At 32.5% G+C, this 24,491-nt stretch overlaps 2 protein-coding genes and 1 long non-coding RNA gene across 6 annotated transcripts; 1 reads left to right on the top strand and 2 right to left on the bottom strand.

The window, feature by feature from the left end:
* Nucleotides 1-43: 43 nt before the first annotated feature.
* LOC113397231 (proton-coupled zinc antiporter SLC30A9, mitochondrial) lies at nt 44-4,719 on the bottom strand. The gene is made up of 12 exons (XM_026635491.2): nt 4,097-4,719; nt 3,810-4,009; nt 3,665-3,737; nt 3,455-3,584; nt 3,140-3,278; nt 2,894-3,049; nt 2,715-2,826; nt 2,418-2,628; nt 2,226-2,343; nt 2,079-2,153; nt 1,041-1,154; nt 44-962 (listed from the first exon to the last, which is right to left on the bottom strand). The coding sequence occupies exons 1-12, from the start codon at nt 4,494-4,496 to the stop codon at nt 918-920; spliced, it is 1,773 nt and encodes a 590-aa protein (XP_026491276.1). The 5' UTR covers nt 4,497-4,719; the 3' UTR covers nt 44-917.
* Nucleotides 4,720-5,150: 431 nt separating this feature from the next.
* Nucleotides 5,151-8,084, top strand: LOC113397234 (uncharacterized). The gene is made up of 2 exons (XR_010309665.1): nt 5,151-5,442; nt 7,644-8,084. It is a non-coding gene; the product is annotated as an uncharacterized LOC113397234 (long non-coding RNA).
* Nucleotides 8,085-8,109: 25 nt separating this feature from the next.
* LOC113397230 (putative uncharacterized protein DDB_G0282133) lies at nt 8,110-24,284 on the bottom strand. Of its 4 annotated transcripts, none has more exons than XM_026635486.2 (28): nt 23,934-24,284; nt 23,385-23,490; nt 23,103-23,276; nt 22,864-22,961; nt 22,588-22,782; nt 21,742-21,891; nt 21,108-21,659; nt 20,634-20,789; nt 20,463-20,561; nt 20,130-20,309; nt 19,500-19,622; nt 19,306-19,411; nt 18,555-18,644; nt 18,391-18,484; nt 17,823-18,274; nt 17,389-17,499; nt 17,016-17,128; nt 16,722-16,801; nt 16,562-16,640; nt 14,177-14,244; nt 13,739-13,820; nt 13,498-13,591; nt 13,318-13,388; nt 12,613-12,727; nt 12,081-12,190; nt 10,943-11,040; nt 9,127-10,594; nt 8,110-8,502 (listed from the first exon to the last, which is right to left on the bottom strand). In XM_026635486.2, exons 1-28 carry the CDS (start codon nt 24,066-24,068, stop codon nt 8,416-8,418), a joined length of 5,286 nt encoding a protein of 1,761 aa, XP_026491271.2. In that variant the 5' UTR covers nt 24,069-24,284; the 3' UTR covers nt 8,110-8,415. The 4 variants fall into 4 exon arrangements, with proteins under 4 accessions (XP_026491271.2, XP_026491273.2, XP_026491274.2 ...); XM_026635488.2 differs by having other exon boundaries at nt 21,114-21,659; XM_026635489.2 differs by lacking the exon at nt 23,934-24,284 and adding an exon at nt 23,595-23,749.
* Nucleotides 24,285-24,491: the final 207 nt, after the last annotated feature.

Here is a 24,491-nt window from a genome sequence, read left to right as displayed (position 1 = left end):
TATTTATTAATGTGCCTTCTTCATGATAAAAATAAAAGACAGATTGTCATTCAACAATTGTATTTACAGTCATAATGAGTTTTAAGATACATCTATTTATACTTAACTCTGTAAAACCTATATACAATAAAATCACAGAGGTTTATAAATAATATTAGACATTATAAAATATCCATGATATACAAAATTTATAACGCCTGAAAGCATCTGAATAATAGAAATTCAAAATATATGAATTAAACTGCAATGGAGACCGCAAATATTTTAAAAACACTGTTATTATGAACTTATAATAAAGTATTCTTTAAAAATAGCAGTGATTTAAAATTGTATTTTTATAAAAAAAACTTCGGTTTAATCCCTATAGGTACTGACACTAATAGAATTTAATACACTAAATAGTATTGTCACCAGCACCAAAAATGTAAATTTTTAGCTCTCAATTGGGTGGAACTGAGTCAAAATTTAATTTCCAGATTTCACTCACACTTACAAACAGGTAAATCTAAATGTATACTTTTAAAAAAGGTGTTAGTTTACGGAAAGTATTGTGGAGTAATTTAATATTTTATACTTTCTATCTAGATAAATGGTAAAATTATTTACGTCCTAAACAAAAATAAATTGCAAATAATTTAATAACATTTATTTTCTACAAGGGATAATTTATCATTTAAAATTTTCAATTTTTTTATGAATAGTTATAAGTAATTATCCCCAGGTTGCTTATTGCATGAGATATAAAGAGATCTAAATATGGGTTTAAACTATCACCAATTGCAGAATTTCATTAAAGCGCATTTATGTAGTTTCTGCATGTTTTTGACTTTATATTGATAATTTTAACTGATATTTTTTTAAATAACTGCTATTTGAGTTAATATAAGTCATAAGCCAGTAAGCTACATTATTTTTTCTTATAGAATCTCCAAATCACAGTGGCGAATTTGTGGAAACTTTTTCTGAAAAACAAAACAAAAAATTACGATCTAAATAATACATTATTAGTTATAAAATAATAAAACTCGATCTCAACTTACCCTTAATTTCAATTCTATCCTATCAATCTCTCCTCCCAACATATCAACAATATTTTCTCCATGTTTTAGTAAGAATGCCTCTACATCGTCTATGGTATCAATTTTTTTCATATCCTATGAAATAATGTTGATTTGTTTATACTATATATTGTCACGAAATAATTTGTACGTAACCACTTTATGAATACTAAATACCCTGTCCACTCACTTATTCGTTTTTGACAATATACTCATTTTTAACCATACGATTTTTATTTGAGATAGTTACAATCTATGGCGTAATCGAATGTATTCGATGCAAATGAATAAATCGAAAAAAAATCGTCTTGTACACAAGTTAATCATAAATACCCATATATTTTGATAATGAGATAATGGTTTTAAATTGGGGGTTTTGTAAATCAAAACTGTATAATAAAAATTTACACAAGGCATATAACATATATATCTTAGTTCCCAATAATGGTGGCGCATGAGGAATTGTTAATATTTCTTACAGTACCAAAGTGGCAGTGGTGGCAGTATTTAAGTAAAATAAGCCTTATTTATTATTCTTAGTTTTTCTGACATGGAACTTTCGTCGAATGGCAATTCTTATATTGTGATATTTTAAAACTTTCACAAAATGTAGACAATAAACCGTGTTTAATACATAGTATATTTATGTTTACACTCTACTACAAAATGTATACAAAAACAATTTGTTGATTATTTTTACGTTATTATTTGTCATAAAGACCTGGTAAAGTTAACTATAAATTAACATAGCAATTTTATCATTTAATAATAATAAACACAATAGATACAAATCGCCAACAAAACAAAGATCTTTTAAAAACAAGCATATTTTTATTCGGCGGCAAAACCCGATAATCGCTACTACAAATCAATTAGTGCCAATAATAAATATCAATCAATAATCAAAATGTTAGGTTACCGCAATCACTAGTTTCATATGTCAAAAGGTGAATAACTGGTTGGACAGGCATAGTTAAGAAATATTTTATAAGCTTATTCTTAAATAAATATTGTAGTTACCTCTAATAACATGTTTAAGTCATGTTTTTCTAAATATGATCTAGTTAGAGCTCTACCATCAAAGTCTACTTCCGCCTGAAAAAACAGTTTTTATTAACTCATTTGAAGTTATCAAATTTTATAAACAAATTCAATTTGAATAGAGACCTTATATCTTATAAGATTACTCCCTATGTCTATACCCTTTACGTCATGTATAGCTCTTATCATGAAATCCCTTTCTAACACACTATTTATCTCATCTAATTGTTCTTGTGGAATTGATCTGCAAAGAAATTAATTTTCTATGATATATTAAAAGATTTGACAGTTACAACCTCATAAACTAATTGAAATTACCTTCCAATAAGAGCACCAACATTGCTAAGTATGATAAAAGATGCTACACCACCAAGCAGAGTGCCTACCAGAATGCAACCTATTGCATCTGGCAGTGGACTTCCTGTATACTGAGATATTGCCATACAACTTCCTGCTACAATAACACCGGCCACTGCTGCAGTGTCCTCAAACAAAACAACATTTACTGATGGATCTGAACTTCGCATGACTGTAATGAAAATTATACTCTCATTAATATTTATATTTAATCTATTATATTTTGCAACAAAAACAGTATCAAAATAACCAGCTTACCATATTCATACAAGCTCATGTTAGCTTCTTTTGCACCTTTTTTGATGGCATTTAGAGCTACCATTAATGTAGCCCCTTCTGAAACAACAGCTCCACCAAGGACAAAATAGGCCTGAAAATTATTTTTATTTTTCAATATACTTGTACTATTAATACCATAAATAAACTTTTGCACTTACCCAGTAAAAATCATGCAGTGGTTGAGGGTCTATTATACCAGTGACCCCATGGTAGAATGACAAGCCACATCCCACACAAAAGATACCAACACCAGATATCAACGAAGATACATATCTCATGTTTGTATAGCCATATGGATGGTCAGGATCTGCAATCTGAAATTATTTTAAGCAGACTATGATATTTATGTTGTTTTAATATATAAACATATATTTTTGGGTTATATTAGAGATATGAAAACTTACTTGTACAGACTTATGTATCCCATATGCTAATATAAGTTGATTAACAGTATCAGCAAGAGAATGTATGCATTCAGAAAATAAGCTATGTGATCCTGTGTACAACCATGCACAAAGCTTAAATAGAAAGTTACAACCATTTCTGTAATATAAATAAATAAACATTTGAATATATAACAACTGAAAGTTTAAATATGTTTTTTTTCTTAGTAATAAAAAATAATTGATATTTGTTACTTAACTAAACATTGATAGTGATACTTTTTTAGCTTTAAAGCTAATTTCTGTTTTAAAATAAAGATATGCAATAGATCTTACATTCCAACAGCTGTTAACACAACTCTTCCTGAGACTGTTTTTAATCCCATTTCTTCCACTCCATGCTTCAACCTTTTATGGCCCATTTCTCTCCTATAATTTCTAAGTCGCCTTTTGACAGTAAACACATCTAGAAATTTAATTTCAATTATATGTTTTTTACATAACAGAAATATAAGAACTTTTACTATTAACATTTTTCTATTTTACCTTGCTCATATCTTCTTCTATCCAATTCTCTACGTAAAAGTTCTTTATCAAGAGCTTCTTTTGAACCCCAAATCTAAAGGTTAACATTTATATTACAATAAGTAAATAAAAGTATTATCAGTAAGAAAAATAAATTTGAGTTTACCTCAATGGCTTTAGCTTCAACATCTTTCCTATAATAAACTGTAATAGGTGGTTCTGCCTCATATGGTGATCTTCTTAAGACTTTTGGCAATATCTCCAAGTCTGACTGCTTCAGTAAGTATTCAGTCATAGCTCTCATAGGTGTTATAAAATTTCGCTCAGTGTATGAAGCAGAAAAATCAATCAAAAGCCTTTTCTTTTCTGTAAATTAAATAAATATTAAGTAATAAATAAAAATGATAGATAAGGTTATTTATATTATTTCTATAAATTTATTCATATTCATACTTGGAGGTGAAACCACTTTATTAACATTTTCTTGACTTTCTTTGGGCTTAGCTTTCTCTATAGTTACTGTAGTAACAACATTGTCTGCATCAGTTTCAGTCTTAACTATTATATCACCTAATGATTTCTCTTTGAGTGAATTTTTCGTCTCTTTCGCTAAATCACTTGTATTTAATTTATCTGCGATTTCCTTGGAATCCTTCACTTCACTTTTATCATTAAAAATGGTAGAAGTATAAATACACCTACTTAATTTTTTATTTATATTTATTGCAAAAAAACTTTCTCGGTGTACAATTCGATAGGATCCGATACATAATGAATTGTAATATTTTAACTGAGAGTATTGTCGGCCAAATTTTCTATAAAAGTTTGAGGCAACTGAATGTAACAAAATCATTTTTATATTCAATAAATATTGCAAACTAAAACGAGCAACTTTTTCTTAAATTGAAGCCTAAAGTTTAGTAAGATACATTATTACTTAAGCACTAATTAATGTTTAAAGTTGTATTTTGAAAATAAATAAGAATGTTGTATGCTAAATAAACAGTAAATTATGTTCATATAATTCTTTGAAAAAATGACCAGACATTCATATTTCATGATGTCAATGTCACTTGTTTGTCTACCAATGACAGTCGATTTTTTTTAAATGTATTTTGTGGATCTGGCTACGAATCATTTGTGTTTTTTAGTATTCAAGACAGGGTCATTTAATTTCCTTAAAATATAATTTAAAATAAATGGATGGTAGTTCTAGTTTAGTTTTTAATATAATCTTTTTTGAGATTATGAATATATTTTAACTTAGTTTTCATAATCTACTTTTTTTAGTTTTAATCTGCGTTTATAGACGCTTGTTTGACAGTTGATGAAAGCGCGCGATGTGATCATTATTCATTTTCGTATATTTCGTAATCACGCAGAGTCAGCAAAAGAAATAAAACCTTAAACCATTTCTCATACTAAAACATATATAGAAGAGGATACCGTTATTACACTGCAAATAAAGCTACATATATAACGAAAAATGCCTGCTAGCAGTATCAATCTGTACCACATGCAAGATGCCAAAAAGAATTTTGAAGCTATGCGACCTGCCCCAGTTTGCACTGACACCAACATATTTATGGGCCAATGCCAGAATATTCACGTCTCAACGAATTGCTATTATGGTTTTCATGATCCTAAGAATATTAAAAACATTCGTGACAATGCAGATTGCGAAATGGTAGATGTGTCACATGTTCCTGAGATTAAAGCAATACCGTCGCCGCAAAACAACGCTCGAAAGAGAAGTGCAGAAGACAGCACGTATCCACAACATAAACGCCTTCGAGAAGGTAGGATTTTAATATATTACCTTTAGAAATCTCATTGAACTTAAGTTATGAGTAAATTACTGAATTGAACTTTAATACACTTTATTTTTTCAATGAGGTTTCCATTTACATTCATTATATACTCAACATATTTAAATGATATATTTAAATTGTATTTTTTTAAAATAAATTAATATTTTAAATCAATGCAGCAGGGATACTACTGTTGCATATATGTAAAAATTAGGACTTCCAGCTGTTTTTGCATGAAAAGAAGAGTTTTGTTGCAGTTTCAAATCAATCATGATTAATTTTTTTTTTTATATATTGTAATAATTTTACAACCTTACACCTGTTGCATTGCAAATGTCATCTTATGTTGAGTTGTATCTTGTATGTCAAAATTAAAATTAATGCTAGGATGTGTAAGTCAGTAATGACTATTAAATTTATAATTTTAAGTATTATTAAAATTTTTAGAATTTATAATGCTATGCCTTTTAATATTAATATAATTGTAATGTAAGAATGGAACATATTATGAACCCATTGAAAATAAGTAACAAAGTAACAATTTAAACTAATAGTTGTGGTATTTTAAAATGACACAAAATATAAATAAAACTAAAGCTTTGACAATTAACTAATCCCTACTTCATTTTCAGTGATCTTTATGTTGAATAGTAATGATGATCTGTACTTTTACATCTGTAGGCATTGCATGCAACAAACATATTAATTTGATTGCAGACGAGTATTTTAAACGCCATATTCACCTAGTGGAATTTTACCAAATTGCATGTATAATAAGAAGTAGTGTCATCGTGATAAGTTTGTAATGTATCTTTGCGATAAATGAATAAACACCAACAATTTATACTGCACAACTCAAGAGTGTGCGCACACTCCGCTAATAATAGCTAGCATAATTTAAATTGATTGATTTCACAAATTGCCTTTAGTTAGCGTTGTATACAATTTGTAACTTTGTTGATTTCGTATATTTCTTCACAATATTTTTAATATATATAAAATAACATATTTTAAGCAACTTGGCATAAAAAAAACGATTTTCACTAAAATTCGAGTTAGTGTAGTATAAATTGTAGGTGTCGATATACACTAAATATCACAACCACATAATTACATATGAAATTTGGTATTTAACAGCTTTAACTATTTTATTAATTATGTATAGTTCTATCAAAGTTTATAAACTTTTGAGAATATGTTTTATTTTATGGCTCTGGATATAAATTCTTTCGAGTCAGACATCTATAGTAAAAACACCACTAGCTATGTTTTTATTAACAAATTATATAGTAATTTTAGTTATTTACTTTTAAATTCACAAGTTTTTTTATTGTTGGATTATGGATATGTATGCTTAAATATGTGCACAAGAGAATGGTTAATTCATATGGTTTTTCTTTCTCACAGTTTTTGATAAAAAAGCTTAGAAGAGAATGAAACTTATATTAATTTTGAACCATAGGCCTATTAACTCCTGTAAAAACTTACTAGTTCTAGTTTATTCTTATGGAATTAGAAAAATTTCATAAATATTATACTTCTGTAATTTTACACATATAGTTGGTATTGAAGTACAGTGAATTAGGCAGACATTCATCTAGACTAGGTAAAACTAGACCCAATTCTATTCACCAAGTCGAGATTGAAGTTACTTTTCTATAAAATGTACAATTATTTTTCCCCATAAACATCTTGGACATATTTTGAAGGGTTCCTCACTGGCAGCAATTACTTGTAATGTAGCAATCTAGGATCTTTTATGCTCTTAAAGATTAGTAATTTGCGGTGACTATAAATAACAATAGAAACAAATATGTTAAATGACTTTTTTAGAATAATTATGTTTAATCTTGTAAAATCCATGAAATTAGCTTTTATATGAAAATATCTTACATTTAGTATTAATGTTTATACAATATTTTTTTTATTACTGCTCTGGTGTTTTTATGAATTGTGTCATTGTGTGTTTGATCTAGATAAGAAAAATTGTAAAGGTGTAAGTATTCCAGAAATTTTGTAATTTGTATATGAACAAGTCTGTATTGGTTTACAGCAACCTAAAAATAATTTTACTCATATAAATTACCAGATTTCTGGTAGTTTGGTTTGAAACAGCAACAAAATGGCATTCTGGAGCTTCCTGCTGATACAACTAAGGGCACAGTATGACAATATTCGGTTTATTTCAGAGGGTATGGTGCCAACGCCTTCAAACTACAACCCATGTTTACTGCGTCCCACCCACAACAATCCAGATATATCTCATTGTCTCATGGTCCACATGATATAGTTTAGTTAAAATTCTGAATATCTAAGTTGTTAATTTAATTCAGAAATGTTAATTTTATCTGCAGAAGTACAAATAAAGAAAAGATTAGATCCTGAGACAATTGAGAACAAGAAACTAGAAACTAGTTCAGAAGATTTGTTGGAGAGTCTTTATTGGAATATCCATGGAGGGAACTTTTTTCAGTTGTTACAGTGTCTGTGAAGAACATTCTGTGTAAAAATAGTTAGTTTAACATTGGGACTCTAAAGATAAAAGACTTCTGTACTAAAAATTTTGTAAAAGAAGTTATATTTTGAGCATATATTTAAATAATTTTCCTAATAAAGTTGAAATAGGATAAGGGAGGCTTTTTATTTATAGAAGAATGGTTTATATATTCATTTATTCTAAATAAATATTACATAAATGAAACTATGTAAATATAGACAGTGAACAAAAAGTTATGAGAATACAATGATTTAATTATGAAATTAATGATTAATTGAGAAAAATATTGTTTCATTACTACTTGAGCTAATCTGTAAAAGAAATGTTTTTTTAATTATTTTTGTTTTGTTTTTCTGTTGCAGATGCAGATGAAGATCTAATGAAATATTTTATTTCAGGTTCACTTAAACAGTAGATCAAACAACTGTTTGATGTTTGAGTGTTTGCTTCGTGTTGATTGGATTTTAAATGTCACCTTTTTGTTTTTCAGATGATTCTTCCATATGCAGCCTTGTTGGCACACGGTCAAGCCCGAGCCACTCTGCTTCCGCCTTTAATATAAACATAATCAAATATTATTTCTTATGTTTAGTACACAATAAATTAAAAATGTACTTCAAATATTTTTTTTACTGAGTTTTGAAAAAGTTTAAAAATAATTTATATTGACTGACTGTGAGTGTGATATTTATTGTACCTGATTTGTCATTAAATTTAATTTGTATACTAAGCTTTGTTTTATTTATAAACTCATGAATTTTTTATGTACCACAGTTGCATAAATTAATTAATTTATTAACAAGACAAAGTAATTAAAAATAACAATTTAGTGGATTAGTTTTCAAAGCAATTATAATTTTAAAAGGTTTGGTTTTACGTCATAGCATAGTGTTATTTTTATAAGTAATAATGATATAGGTTAGCTTAAAATATTATGTTATGTGAAGTGAAAAATGCAATTACTAAAATTTTATTTATTTCATGTGAATATTACACTTAGTTAAATACATTCTGATTTAAGATATAAAAAGTGAGATTACAACACAGAATCAAAGTAGATTTAGCATTATGATTGTTAAGCATGTTATTTTAGGCGATAGAAAATAAAATTAAATGTTGCGATTAGCACAGTTAATTAAAGGTAGGCATCTACAATACAATACGTGCTGCATTACCTCAGTGGGTGTGACTTCCTCAGTGTCGACAACGTCTGGCAAAGCCTCTGCGTTACCGATCATATCGTCGTGCGCATTGGCGCCACCGTCGCCGCTTTCTGCATGGCAAGTCTGGTCGGCTTCTGCTAAATCTCCGTTGTGCATTTCGGAACAATTAATGAGATCAACCTTCCCTTCCTGACTTGAGCGTGGGCTGTTATCGTTACCGTCGATATCCATGTGCACATGCCCCGGCCACATGTCATAAGGGCAAGCATTCATCTGGTGTAACTGACTCTCACTTGAACTGAATAAGTTCAACGAACCGGCTACGTCTTGTAAAATCGAGGATTCAGATATTTCGCTCGTCAAATGAATGGATTCTTCACCTTCATTACTTAACGAATTAAACAGTGGCAAATTTTCAATGATATCGCTAGAAACGTCACACACTCTCGTGCCTTCGTATTTAGAGAGCAAATCGAGAAGTCTCTTCATTTGTCTACTATCAGTAGAACTGCAGAGTATAATTGAAGCTAAGGATTCTAACAGTTCAGATGTAAATATCTCCTCGCTCTTTAATAAAAGGAAACGCACAATTTTGTTATCGATTTGCACTGTACTCGAACACAGGTTTTGGCCATTGCAGTCGTGACAGTCGCTCGCCTCGGCGGAAGTCGTAGTCACTGTTGCGTTAGCGGATTCCGTACGATCAGTATCTTCATTTCGATTCTCAATGAGAGAACTATACTGAGATAAAACATTACGAATCGATTGCAAAACTCTTTGCCGGAGCGGATCAGAACTGATCAATTGCAGCTCCCTAAACAGTTGAATCAGAAAATCGGGATGAGACTCGTTCACGCCGATGAGCGTCGTCACTTCGGAGTAAATATTTTCCCTTAAAAGATCGAACAATTTCGACGTAGCCTTGTCTCGGACCTCCCGGCTGGCCGACGCCAGATTGGGATTCGGCACCTCGGCGGAGGAGCTCGCCACGTTGACGTTGCTCGTAGGCGAGAAATCCAACGCGTAGTTCCTCCTGGTCGTCGAGTTCTTGGACGGAAGCTTCGCCGAGGACTTTCTCTTCGAGTCGGAGGGCGAGTTGAGGTTGTTCGAGTGCGACTGGACGATCTCCGGGATGGGGTCCGCGTAGTTGAGGTTGCGGAAGGAGTTGGCGGGCGGCTCGCGCCTGTTGACGTTGACGTTGGAGGCGTCGTCCGGCTCGGAGTTCTGGTTGACGTTGAGCACGTCGGGCGCGGACGAGAAGGACAGCGAGCGCTCGTAGGCCAGGTTGCGGCGCGAGGGCCGCGCGCGCGCCTCGTCGGGCGCCTCGGTGTTGCGCTTGGGCGTGAGCGACGGCGACGTGGACGACGACGTGTGCTGCAGGCTGTTGTGCGAGCGCTCGGCCAGCGGCGCCGCGTGCGCGCCGGCCTGCGTCTCCGCGTTGCTCTTGCTGTTGCCGGACAGCAGGTTCTGGCGCGAGTAGCTGCAAGCACAGGGCGGTGAGCGGGCCGGTCGGGGGAGGGCGACGTGTTAGTATAAAAGTAAAACGGCTATAGGCCTCTACTGAGGAACTATAGGAGAAATTGTGCTAACGGAAATTAAAAGGACAAAAGCCATAAGGTAACACTATCACACGGTTCTTACCCTCGTTTACGTTAGATGTGCGGTGACCGAAAATATATATGTATATGCGTATAGATACTACTAATATATAATATAATTTAAAAAGGACGGGTACGTGTTCTAAAATCTGAAATTAGATAGAAAATATATTAAATTTGAAATAAGTATAAAAAAGTTACGTTTTTTATTTACATCAAAGCACAATTACCTTCTAAAGTTATCCCAGTAGTTATTTGCTCGATTACCGGGCGGCACTTGATTGTTTAACGTATGAGATGCGGTATCAGCGCGCCAACGTTCTTCGAGCTAAAATATATAAAAAACGTTTTTTTTCAAAAGTGATTACGATTTAGTTTAATATTGATATTCGAATCCATGCAAGTATGTAGTACTTCAGAAATATATAAATACTGTGCATCGTCAAACATCGGAAACAATTTAAACAACATTATAGTTTCCAAATCGATTGTCAAAAATATTTTTGTCTTAAAAATCACTTGCAATATATACATTGTCAAAAGTTAATACTATTCCAGTCATTATAATATACAAAAAACAGGTCGAGAAATGCAAATGAACCGAGAAGATTGTTTTTTATATATGTTGTAGAGAGAGCCTTAGAAAAGCTTAACTTGACCTTGTCGACCTCGATTTCCTATGTGCGTTCGGCGCCAATTTGAAATAAGCGTTGAAAGATTCTCAAAAATGGGGTTGGCGGCGGATAAATCAAGGATCATAGCAATACAGTGGAACCCTATCATAATTCTCGTATCACGACGCCCGGTCGAGTGGTCGCAACAAATGATTTATCTTATAACTTAAAAAAATATTTTGTTGTAACATTACATAATATATTAAAATACTTAATAAATACTACGCATAAGATGATTGGCGAATTTTGATGACTTTAACCGACTAATTATAATATATTATTAAATCCAAGTGACCAATAATTATTTGATTAGGTGTGAAAAATGAGTTCACTATAACATTAAATAGTTCCAAATATTCATAATTTATTATTGGTATACTAAAATATTTTATTTCTGCTCTATTTATTAAAACATCTTAATGATTTAAATTGAGGATATTGAGTCAATTTAAGAAATGTAATTTAAATATCAAGTAGAATGATTATTATTTATTACACCATACAACACTAGTCTACTTCATACAACGTAAGAAAAGATACAGTTACCATTTCATTAATTCATTAACTGATGTTGATTCAATGGAATCGTCAAAATAATTCACCACGAAAATTGAAAATATTAAAAAAATATTTTGGATTTATTTATGACTGGTCCCGTCTTCTTTATAAAAAATCGAGTATAATTTGTACTTACATGGCCGAGCTGCTCCCTGAGCTGGTGTATTTCCCGTTGCTGCAGGACGAGCTGTTGCCAGCACCAAGCGCCCCAGAACCCGCAGCCGCACCCGCAACCACCGACCATACCTACGACAAATATTTTTATAATTTATCAATCATAGTTTAATTTACTTAGACAACATATTTGTAAATATTCCCCCCAAGTTTAACAATATTCATAGTTAAAATATATATATATATAATAAAACCCTTCTGTTGTACAAAGGGCGTTTTACTGTTATGTTAGGTCTGGAGCTTAAAGTGATTATATGACATGTTTTCTTTACGATTGTTCATTATATCCTATTCAAATGAAGTAAAGACAAATAAACAACATTGACCTTAAATTGGCATCATATAAATGTCGAGATTTAAAATAATTTATTGCATTTATAATGTCCAGAACATCGGCGCAATTGTTATCTTGAGCATATAAAATCGTCAAATTCATCCATATTGGTCACATGCATTGTAAGAGCTTATTATTTATAGTGAGATTTGTTTTTTACCGTATGGCATCATCATGTTGTAAGGCATGGAGGGAGGAAACGACATCGGGGTGCCCATAAGACGATCCATTGTTTGAGAATGGCTGTTTTGAGTAAATTGATTCGTACGCATATCCTGGAACAAAGATTAATGACCAAAATTAATTTATACTCAATATGGAAGTAAGAATCCATCTGACGGAATATAGATAATATTAGATGTTAGCTGTTTCGTTGTTCGTATCCCGGTTGTGGTGCCAAAATGTAAGATTTTTTATGTCGGTAAATTCTTAGTCGGTCAAAACGTTTATTAAATATAAAAACTATTAATAACTAACGATTGGTTCGAAAAAAAATATCTCGGACCTGAAAAGAACTGGCAAGAGAATCTCAGCGAGATTTTTTTTTTGGAACTCATATTTAACAATTATGAGTCTTCTTACAATAACAAGATTATGAAAATCTTTATGTTTCATGGATTTCCGTTCCATCTCATTGTGAAATGAGCGAGAGACTCCACCCATATATTTGAGCACATACTTTGACTGCATCTGTGACTCTCTCTTTATTAGTCTAAAAATTCAGATCTTGCGGGTCAGCTTATGATGATCTTAATGAAACACATAAGGATAACTTATATCCTGGGTTCATGTAATATTATATCTTTAAAGCATTAAAAGAGACTCTTCAACGAACATTTGTAAGCGTACTAAATTATATTTTTACCTGATTAGATTTAGTGGTATTCCAACACGTCGGTGGTAAGTGAGAGTACGGAAGATGTCCAGTGTTGTCATCTAAAAAAAAATCAAGTATATTCGTTTGAATGAAAACGTTATAAAATGTGGGATTTGTAATTATTGCGTTGCGTTATTTTTTTCTATTACAATGTCACAAAATACTTACTATTTTGGGCGACAGGTGGAACCATGTTGACGTTAGTCGAATCGACCCGAGCTTCGTGTCGCACATTGGAGTTGTTATTGTTTGATAGCGGAAGCTGTTTGGAAAAAATAAAGCTGTTAAGATGTAATAAAAAAATAAAGAAATATTTAAACGAATAGTTTTTTATTCATTTTTATTCATTACCAAAAAACACCTATTAAGCGTGTGTAGCGTGCTCCTCGTAAATGAGTAGAAAACTCACCACATTGCTTTCTTCAGACTGACGGTCCAGAGTAGGTCGTCGTCGTTGACGGTTCCTTTGGTTGGACTTGTTTCTGGAAGCGCTGTTGACAACAAATATTTATACTATTGTATATTTTTATTAATAATGAAACCAAGGACAACTTGGCGTCTCTATAATAAACATAATTAAGGAAATTGAGATTTAGCGTACATTTGATACTTTTAGTATACTTAGCACGTACAAAACAATCCCGACTCTCAAGCAATAATATATGCAAAGTTATACATTGATGCTATACACTAGCATATAGCATTCATAGATAGATAGAAAATAAGTTATAATCTTTAGAAAAAAAACTTAAATGAATATAATATATTATAAATATATGTATATATAATATATATGTCACCGGAAAAAACAAGATCCGCAAGTTTATAATTTTCCTAGGCGCCGTACCTGTCGCTGTCGCTGCCGTACGCGCTGCCGCGGTGCGACGCCGCCGCCGTCGCCGCGCTGTCGCCGCCCTGCACACACACACACACACACAGGCGTTACTCGAGTCATTGTTGTGTGTACATATATGAGTACGTCTTGATGTAGCCGATACTACGGTTTTTTGGGAATAGCATTGGATTCCAAACTTCAGTGGAGTCCTCATTTAATGTGATAATCATTGTATGTGCACAAGAAGTAAGGATAAGCTTAGAACGCCAAGTTCCGACTTCGCATAGTAAATAAATCATTCTTGGGGCAAGGTATCCCCACTTCTATAATAAAATAACACAGCATTTTTAACTTTGCCGTTTCATAGATTCAAATCAATTGTAAAGAAGGCATATTATTTGTCGGCGCAAAAGCATTTTTAGTTTTAGCTAATTAGTTTAAGTCTTTTAACGATTACTTTGTTTAAGTAAATCACGTGGTAGGAAATATTTGTTGATTAATTTGATTGTGTATTGTTAATAGGATCTTTTAACCCGTTTTATGTTGCTGTAAATTCATATTACAATTTATTATGAATATTACTTGCGTAAACATAATTTTTGGACAATTAATTTAAAATTTAACGTTGGCATAGCAGTCGCATAACAATTAAAATGTTTTGTAGCAAATAAATCATATTATTATGTAATCGTTGTCCAAAAATTATAATTCGAATTTACAAATAATAATTGGTGATTTTTAATGTGATTTTTCTAATGTAAAAGTATTTCCGCCGGACAAAACTAGTCTTTAAAAAGACGCCGATAAAGATGGCGAGGTAAATTTTTGTTCAAGCTTCGGTGCGAACAAGACGTGTCAGTGTTGTGTTGAAATTATATCTGGTAAGTTGATAATTTGTTATTTTGATTCTAGTTTAACTATTTACAATAATAAAATTAGCTTTTATTTTAAATTTGCTGATTATTATTTAAAATACAGATTTATGTTTAAATAAGTGTTTTATTATTTGTGATGAGCGAACCAAGTGATGCAAATTGTGACGTCAGCACTGCTGACGTCACTCTTTCTAAAAACTCCGATGGTCCTAATTTTCCGTTATATTCGATACAAGATTTTATTGATAATAAAAAAGCGTGGAGTTAATGCTTGTTGACTTCCAGGCAGGAGACATAACATACATAATATATAATTGTAACATGACTGTATTTTTAGATGTTGAAAAAGAGTAACTGCTGAGTTTCATGCCTGTTCTTCTCGGTATGTATAATGTAGATTATATTCCGAACCGGTGGTAGCTTTACTTTAAATAGTTTGTTGAATGACGATTCAAAAGTGCTTGTAAAAGCCTACTTGAATAAAGTATATTTTGATTTTGTTGGAAAAATGAGCTACCTAATGGTGAGTGATTAGTACTGCCCGTAGACATTAACTTAGTAAGAAATTTTAACCATTTCCTCTATCTAATGCGATACCAAGCAAGAGAATTAAATGTTATGTCCCTTGTGCCTAGTTGCACTGGCCCACTCACCCTCAAATTGAAATCGACTATACGACTCATAATCATTGCGATATGTTACAAACAAAGAGTATAATAAATTATAAAACGAAAGTATGACGTCCGTAAATTCATTGCATATTCAAAATGACATTGATTGACACTAATTTATAGTCGCAATTTTTTTATCAAAGTGTCTGACGTGGCACAGCATCGTTTGTGATTTATAGATCTCTTTTTTTATTGGCACGATATAATGCGTCGATGTGGCCCAATACACATGAATTTGTGATTGAAGGTTCAGGGCCACTGACTACTGAGTTTTCATGTGATTAATTTGCCTTTATAGTATGTATAGTACAATTCGAGCTCAGCAGCTAAGGAAAATATCGTAAGGATGTCCCTGCATGTCTGCATGTGTCGAATGAAACTACGATATGTGTATCGACCAAAGCCGTATTGGAGCCGAGTGGTAGAATAAGCCTTCTCCTCAAGAGGTCCCTTAGGCCAGCAGTAGTACATTTACGGACTGTTGTATATGACTGCTTCATTTGTCTAGTAGCTAGATGTAAAACCAGGTTCTGGGTTAAAAGTCCAGAAAGTCGGGTTTATAAAAATATATTGGGTATTTCTGTCGAAAAATTCTCAATAACAAACCGGAGTCTGTAAGTCCCGTGCCTCGGAAAGCACGATAAGCCCGTGGTCCTGTGCATGTACTCTTTCTGGTTTTGCCTTCTCATCGGATTATGCGAGTGAGGGACTTGTGCACTATAAGATGTCCTGTGTAATTGGCTAGTTTCCTTCGAGGGTGGCATCATCAACGCTTAATTTATAGCACTGTTTTAAGCGAAAATTGCAAAATAATATATTTCATTTATCATGCGAAAATTTATATTAATTACCCTAAAATTTTCGTTATCCCTTGAACTTTGTGAATCCATTTGTATGTGTTCTGATCGTGATTCGGGTTCTTCTTGTTCACTGAAAATAATAATAATTAAATGAATTGACTTATATGCTTTGGCGAACAAATTAACGCATCAATTTCAAATGCAAATATACCTGTTATAGGATTCATTGACTACAGATGCGACGCGCGAATTGGGTTTCATACTCTGAACTTCTGCATCGTTGGTCATTGCCTATAAATTGATAATTCGGTTACAGAAAAAACTGCCAATGTCGATACTTTTGTTTATTAGAATATAAACAATGAACAGGTTTTGATTCTTTTATAGATATTTAAACCTATTTGTGTAATATTTTTTGTAAAATTAATGTTCATCACATGCCGTTTAATTTTTTTATAGCAAATGGCAAAATGTGGTTGAGCGTCAGCAGTATACGCAGGCTCACCTCCTTGTTGAGTAAGGCCTCCAGCTCGCGCTGCTTGTCGGCCAGCAGCGCTCGCAGCTGCATCTGACGCCGCTCGGCGGGGCCCGCTTCATTCACTTTCTTCTGCTTCCTCTCTGTCGAGTTACATTTTACTATCAAGCTTCGACGGATATAAGTTATACGTTTAAAAAATTACGAATGCAAATCCGCATATATAAAAGAATTATACATAGGCACCTTGAATATTATACAAAGTTATTTAAATATAATAATTTTCACATAATAAATTCTAATAAAATATTAAAGGGCCAATCTGAAAAAGACTTATTTATTTTTAACGAAACGATCTCCACTTAAAAATCTAAGTAATAAATATTAAAGAACAATATACTACCTTTGTTAGTCACAACATCCTTGATGCGAGCACGTTCACACATGATTTTCTCAGTCTCCATCCGGAGTTCTTGTGCCAATTCTTGCAAAGAATTTATATTAGCTTCATGACCTTTAATTTAAAAAATATGTATATCAAAATAAATAGTTTTTGTATCAATACTGAAATTACGAAACGCTTTATGCGTTAAAACTAGTACAAATTTGACATTATAGTGACATCATAATCGACACTATGACAAATACAGACACACATTATGTTTTGTTCATAGTTCATAAACACACTTACCATATACTTTTCTTTAATCTTAATTTATCCAAAATCAATATTTAATTATACAAGATATTATGTTGAATAAATTTGAGTACGATATTGTGTGTGCAAGACATACACCAATCAGTAAATGGGTAACAATTTTATTTGGTATTACTTACTTTGTTGCGTATGCGGCTGATGTTGTAACTGCTGCTGATGCTGCGGATGTTGCATGTGTTGCGAAGACTGCAAATGCTGTTGGTGTTGCGATTGCTGCATGTGCTGCTGATGCTGCAAAGACTGCATGTGCTGCGGTGGCTGCATGAGTTGCTGGTGCTGTGGTGGCTGTAAGTGCTGCTGGTGCGGCGGTTGCTGCAAGTGCTGCTGGTGCTGCGGTGGTTGCATGTGTTGCTGGTGCTGATGTGGTTGCATGAGCTGCTGGTGCTGAGATGGCTGCAAGTGCTGTTGGTGCTGCGATGTCTGCAAATGCTGCTGCTGAGGCTGCAGATGCTGAAGTTGCTGCGAGTGTTGCTCGTTGGTGAACTTGTGTCGCTGCGGCAGTGAGTTGCGCACACGACAAACGCTGCCTTCATTTGACCAACCGCCCATACTTCCACCGCCTTCTGATTTGCTGTCAATTGTAGAAATAAATGTTGTAATTATTAATCAGTTGGTTCTCAGTGACTACTAATGATCCTACTAATATTAAACACAATTAAGAAAATAAAACAATCAAAATAAAATTACTTGTCATGAATGTTGGAATGATTGGGTATATGGAAGTTCTCCTCGTGACCTCCTGAAAGATTCCCTTCAAATGTCTCCACCGAACGCATGAGATCTGACAACAAAAATTAAATAAATATAAAATACTTAAAACCTTAATTATAGTTTTAAATGTCCTATTGTACCTTTGGTTTTTTGCAACGCCGTCTTTATGGCTTTTATTTCCATGATTTTAAATGGATCTTCGTTTTTGAGATTTACACCGGATTTGTTACCTGTAATATGATGTGTAAATTAGAATTATGTGTTCGAAGAGTTGGTTTTAATCTGAAATTTAAAATCTTACTTTGCCTCTCGATAGTTTTATTTAATCAAGTTTATTGCCTATTTATATATATGTAACACACAATCAACGACGTATATCCACATCTTACGAAATAAGTCAATGGCGATTTCCGAATTACGTATCGTAGACAATTGTACTAGCCGTAAATAAGTTTATAAATTTAGTGTTTTGGATATTATACATTAATTTACATGGAAAAACCAATGAGAAAATATGACTTATTTATTTATACTCTGTTACAATGTACGTCTAATTTTTCAGATGATTGTTGTCTCAAACAGCTACAATTTATATATACCATGTGCATCTAGTCTAGTGTTTCTAAATAGATTCAATAGCACCAATTTTATGGTTCGTATTCCCTGAACGAAACTTTGACAGGTTTAATTATATATTGCTATAACGTTCTCATGTGACATGTTTACAAGTATAGAAGGGACTTTTAGTTCTCTCAGATTTAAAACATAGATACTTTTTAACTCGGGTAAAATATAAGTTAAAGAACGGGACGTAATCTCGTCTTACGCCATATTACTGTTTGCTTTTACTTTAGATGAGTATTTATGATAATAATAAAACAAATAAATTACATTTACGGGATGGCTCATCATCACCGCTGTCTTCCCCCGAACTTGAGTACGTATTGTGCGAGCTGCCAAGTCGAGTTGCCATTTGTAGTTTTTGGAACTCTGATACCTAAATCAACATAAGAGTGTCAATCTATGACTTGTTATGCTACGTTTAAGTTATGTATGATAAAAATAGTTATATTATTTGTGCTCACCAAGTTTTCCATATGCTGCTTCTTCATTTGGAGTTCTCGCAATTTGAGCTGCAATATGCGTTCGCGTTCACTGAGCATTTCATCATCTTCAACTTCACTGTCTCGACCACCACCTGCCGCTTCCTACCGTATCAAAATATAGACATTGAAATGTATCTTGTTGTGTATATCATCGCTACGGATATAATTGAATACCAAATTTATATCATTAAGAGAATCGGCAAGCTGATAGAAAAAATGTCTAAGTTTGCTCGCATTAGTCTTGTAGCATTATATGGTTGCTGATTCATAGGTCACTAAATGTCACTAGTTTTTCTATCAAGAAACACTCAGTAGTACTGTGAGTCATGTCTCAGATAAAACGTAAAGCAGTTGGTCTTACACCTGGTTTTTCTACAGTCTTTGCCATCCGATTGTGCTATGACCATATGGGGCATATTGAGTTCACCCTTGTCCAAATGTGTGTATCAAACGCTTGGACGTTATAATATCGCCAGCATTAAACCATTTCAAGGAAATTATAGCGACTGTGCACAATATAACATTAAATTCTATATAAACTACTTGCTCTCTTTTCAAAAAAGCAAAATCTTATCTCCGCCATAGACAAAGCGAAAAAAGCGAACTCACCTCGCTGCTGGCAATGCCTTCTCTAAGAGAGAATCTGTCGTCGTGAGGATGCTCGTGCTCAGCGTTCGACATCTGCGCGGAGAGCGTGTCAGCCGACTGGGGCAACGTGGTCGCTACTCCGATCTGATTCGCACCATACATTCGACTCGGGTGATTGTAATTCGCACTTAATGTTAGATTCTGAAACAGTATATTGATTATTTATAAACAAAGCATTATATAAAACTTTACCGTAAATATTTTATGACAAATGAAACCTCATAAAGCTACTGAGTAACCTAATAGATAATCTAATACATTAGTATCTATTTTATTGTTTAATAAAGAACAAACCGGCATTGCATTGATGTTTTCATGCGATGTCGACGAATGATTTATTTCTTGAGTTTGTCTCTCCTTGTTTATTTCCTCTAGTTGTTCTTTTGCTTCCGCCTGCAAAATATATACATTTTTTTTATTTATTAATAAAATTGAACAGAGATACATTCACCTTATCCCACTCACCTGATACTTCAGAAGTCTTTTCTGTTGCTGCTTGAGCGCCGACATTCGAATCTGGGACATTTCCATTTTATTTTTTATCTCATTTTGCCAAAGATCATTATCACTAAAGGTTGATCCATTACTTTGAACTGACACCGGTCTGACCACCACATCTTGCTGAAAGGCAAGAACATCAATGGTGAATTTGCATAAATAAACAAAACAAATTATTATGTGTTAAAAAAAAAACGACATGGAAATCAGAAGTTTAGGAAAAGACAACGGAAAATATTAAAGCACAAAGGTTTAAGCAAACACTCTTCTTGAATAAAAAATATTGTTGGTTTTTCTTTTTTATTCGTTGTATACTCTTGGTGTTTGTGGAAAAAAATGTTAGATATAAAGGTTTGTTGTATCAAAATTTTAGACATGCTATGCGTTCTTTAACAAGGGGCATATTGACACACTTCACAGCACACATCGACAGAATGAAACCTGAACTTCGTGGCAGCTAATCTTTGTTTCAATATCTTTGTTTTGATTTTTCAGTTCTTCGATGAAAGCTATTTTTTCGACACAGGCTGTGATATTCTTTCGTAAAATATCATTAAGATATTGATCATCTTTTTGTATCTCAGGATCAGGACATGGTATCGATTCTATTTCTTGGATTTCGATTGTATTTTGGGATCCGTCCATATGGTTTTCGTTTTCATCAGTTGCTCGAGCATTTGTAATGTTTTTATTTAAGTGCTCATTTTCTATGTTTGTTACTTTCTTTAAATTATTGATTGGACTATTGTCGTTATTAGTTTTAATGTTACTTGTTTTATCTTGATTCAAATGTCTTTCAGGTGTTGGTTCTATTTGGTTGGCTGATTCAGAAATATTACTTTCTGTTTGGTTCAAGGAATGATTTGAATTTTCATTAGAAACTTCAGCTTTTTTTTCAACTAACATAGATTCAAGTTTACTTTCACTCTCTTTCAGTTGCATTACCATTTTAACTAATTCATCATATTCTTCTTTAGTGTGCTCAATAAAAGCCTAAATTTGATATAGAAATTTAATTCACGTTTTATATACTTTTAAGTTATTATGATTCTTATAAATATTAGATAATACAAACCTCATCTTCTGAATTCCGCATTGTGTCGACGAGCGATGATGTTACTCGAATGTACTCTCTTATTTGCCCGAGACGGCGTTCGACAGCAGCTGCATCAGGACATGCTGCCACTATTGCCTCTCCCAAAGCTCTAGCTGATTCTCTATGAGCCTAAACATAGGGCATAGGATTGATTGGTATTTTAGCCTATGTTTTTATAACATTTTAACAATGCATTGCTATTTAATTTAGTTGATTTATGCACCGTTTTGGACAAATTTAATAATATGTAAAAATAGTTAAGTAGTATTTCATTTGATCTCATCACACTTCCTCCTTAATCCTCTATTTAAAAATCCCTATTTCCATACACATTAATGACCTTATAACACTAGTTTTGGTTTTGTAACATTGTGCTTTCGAACTTGTACACCATTTTATTTAGCAGAAAAAGTTATCCAGATAGATAAGTCAATGTTCGGTAAATTATAACACAAAATAATGACATCAAAATTTATTCATTGTATAAACTCAAAGTAATTGAATAATGGTGATGATATCAATGATGACATCATATTCCAGGACACAAAAGTTTATGGTGCGTGCTATGAAATGAGTAAAGATCGGAAATTCAATTAAACCAAAGACGCACGAAAACAACCGAAACCAACATAGCTCAGGCAATAAAAACATAAAAAGGTACTCTTATTTAATAAATTAAAATAAATTGAAGTATTTAAGTTAATGTTTTTTGTGTTCCTCTTAATTTGTCCTTGAGTGCAGTTACAACACATATAAAAGTAAAAATATTTCCAGAACTTATTGGTACTAGCAGTTCATTTATTAAGATGAGTAATATTTACTTACTTGATTATTTTCATTTATGTTATTGAAACTGCTTTGCCCTGGGTCATACATATTGTTCATCAAATTCACAGACTTTGTACCAGAACGTGAATTTGTAACAGGAGAAGCGTTATTATTGTTTGTATTACTGCCTTCGAAAGTATTGCGAGTTGAATTCAAATTTCTTGTCAGATTATTTCTATTTTGATTTGGAGCCTAAAAATGGGCATACATTAAGGATTATAATTTCAAAATTAACTAACAATGTATTTATATGCTCATTACGAATTTACTTACATTAAATGGTTGAGTCATATTCCCTGCAACAGCATTAGGGGTAGTCGGATTAACTATCATAACAGCTGCAGCAGCATGATTTGAATGTGGTATCATACCTGCAATAAAATAAAACACTATATCATATTTCATTGCTATATTAAAACAATAATATTCATTCTTATTCTATATTGAAGAACAGACATGTGGTGAAATAATTTGAGCCCTTTGTATAAAAATATTTAACATGTTTTATTTACCATTTTGCATTTGATGTGCATATGGATGTAAGGTATGAGAGGCAGAAGATGCCCCATCGTCATGATGATCAGTGGTTAAGCTTTCTCGATTCTGCACGGTTAAGGGAAGAGCACGAGGTTGTGGTCTTACAGGAACAAACCGCCCAAATCCACTCTCAAATGATACAGAATTATCTAAAACAAGTATGTTATAACATTTTATACCACCAAAGTATTAGTACTTAAATTATTACAAATTTATTAATTTAGTATTAGCGGTATTAATAAATATTTCTAATATACCTAAGTCAGTTAATTCTTGGTCAGAGGTGTTGTTTGGTTGCTTTCTTGATTGATTACAGTTTGATCTTGCGTTATATTCTGACACAGGCACCCAATCCAGAGAAGTCTAAAAAATTTGGTATTTTCTTAAATTTACACACAGACATATGCAGGAGACTTTTACTTATGAGCACAGTACAAATATTATTACAGGTAATCACTTTCAGCTACCTTATTATGTTTAAATTTGGAAAAACAACCTCCCATATGGGATTGGTTCAAACTTTAAGCAAGAGATTAAGATTGAACAGAGATTTAAATTTAATATTAATAGAACAGAAAGAATTTCTGATCTCAGTATCTGTGCACAACATTAGAGAATATTTTGGCAAATATCCAAAGTGTATGGCGCTCCTAATTTTCTAAAAATAAACAGGTATTACATTTGTTCTGAAAAAACTTCAGACTACTTAGTTCAGCAGCAACAAAAATTCAAATAATAAAGAGCAAACTTCAGCCTCACATCTATATTAGTTTACTATACGACATAGAGATTTCAACTTCTGTTACCGTCACCAGATTAGAAGCCATGTCTCGTCGTGTCGGTGTTACAGCCTCTTGTGGTACATTGCAGTTGTTCCTTACTTTAGTTTTGGGTATTGTACCCGTGTGTCCTGGATGTCTCTCTTTATTACCAGGAGCCATTATATGCACTAATATTGAAACACTATTTTATTCGATTTTTAAAAGAATTCATGCTTTTAGTGGATACTAATAATATTATTACAGAATAAATATTATGGCTTGACAATTATATTGACATAATATGGACATTAAATATTACAAGGAACTATGTATCTTGTCGTCTTTTTTTAAAATCTTAAATAATTGGAGATCGAGTCGACGCAAACTAAAGTGACAGTGACATTACGATGCGATATGTGCGTTCGGTATAAGTGGATTTTTGGAATTCAAAATTAAATGACCTTTTTTTTTTATAGAAAAACTATAATTTAATATTTAATTCATAAAGTTTCTATAAATTGACATTTTATAAGTTTAGTCTACCATAAAATAAATATTCAGTATTAAAACATATTAATTTGAAACAATCGTTACGATTTATTA

Source organism: Vanessa tameamea, chromosome 3 (assembly GCF_037043105.1).
Source record: "Vanessa tameamea isolate UH-Manoa-2023 chromosome 3, ilVanTame1 primary haplotype, whole genome shotgun sequence".
Lineage (NCBI taxonomy): Eukaryota > Metazoa > Arthropoda > Insecta > Lepidoptera > Nymphalidae > Vanessa > Vanessa tameamea.
This window is presented reverse-complemented; position numbering and strand designations above follow the sequence as displayed.

Bases quoted from the DNA above. Each gene is read 5' to 3' on its own strand.
- LOC113397231 (XM_026635491.2), bottom strand. From the start codon at position 4,496: ATGATTTTGTTACATTCAGTTGCCTCAAACTTTTATAGAAAATTTGGC. The intron at 2,827-2,893 runs GTAAGTGCAAAA...AATAATTTTCAG, and splicing joins CACTGCATGATTTTTACTGG to GCCTATTTTGTCCTTGGTGG. The intron at 2,154-2,225 runs GTCTCTATTCAA...CTGTTTTTTCAG, and splicing joins GTAATCTTATAAGATATAAG to GCGGAAGTAGACTTTGATGG.
- LOC113397230 (XM_026635486.2), bottom strand. From the start codon at position 24,068: ATGGCTCCTGGTAATAAAGAGAGACATCCAGGACACACGGGTACAATA. The intron at 16,802-17,015 runs GTGAGCCTGCGT...ATCAATTTATAG, and splicing joins AGGCCTTACTCAACAAGGAG to GCAATGACCAACGATGCAGA. The intron at 13,821-14,176 runs GTACGGCGCCTA...TGTTGTCAACAG, and splicing joins TACGGCAGCGACAGCGACAG to CGCTTCCAGAAACAAGTCCA.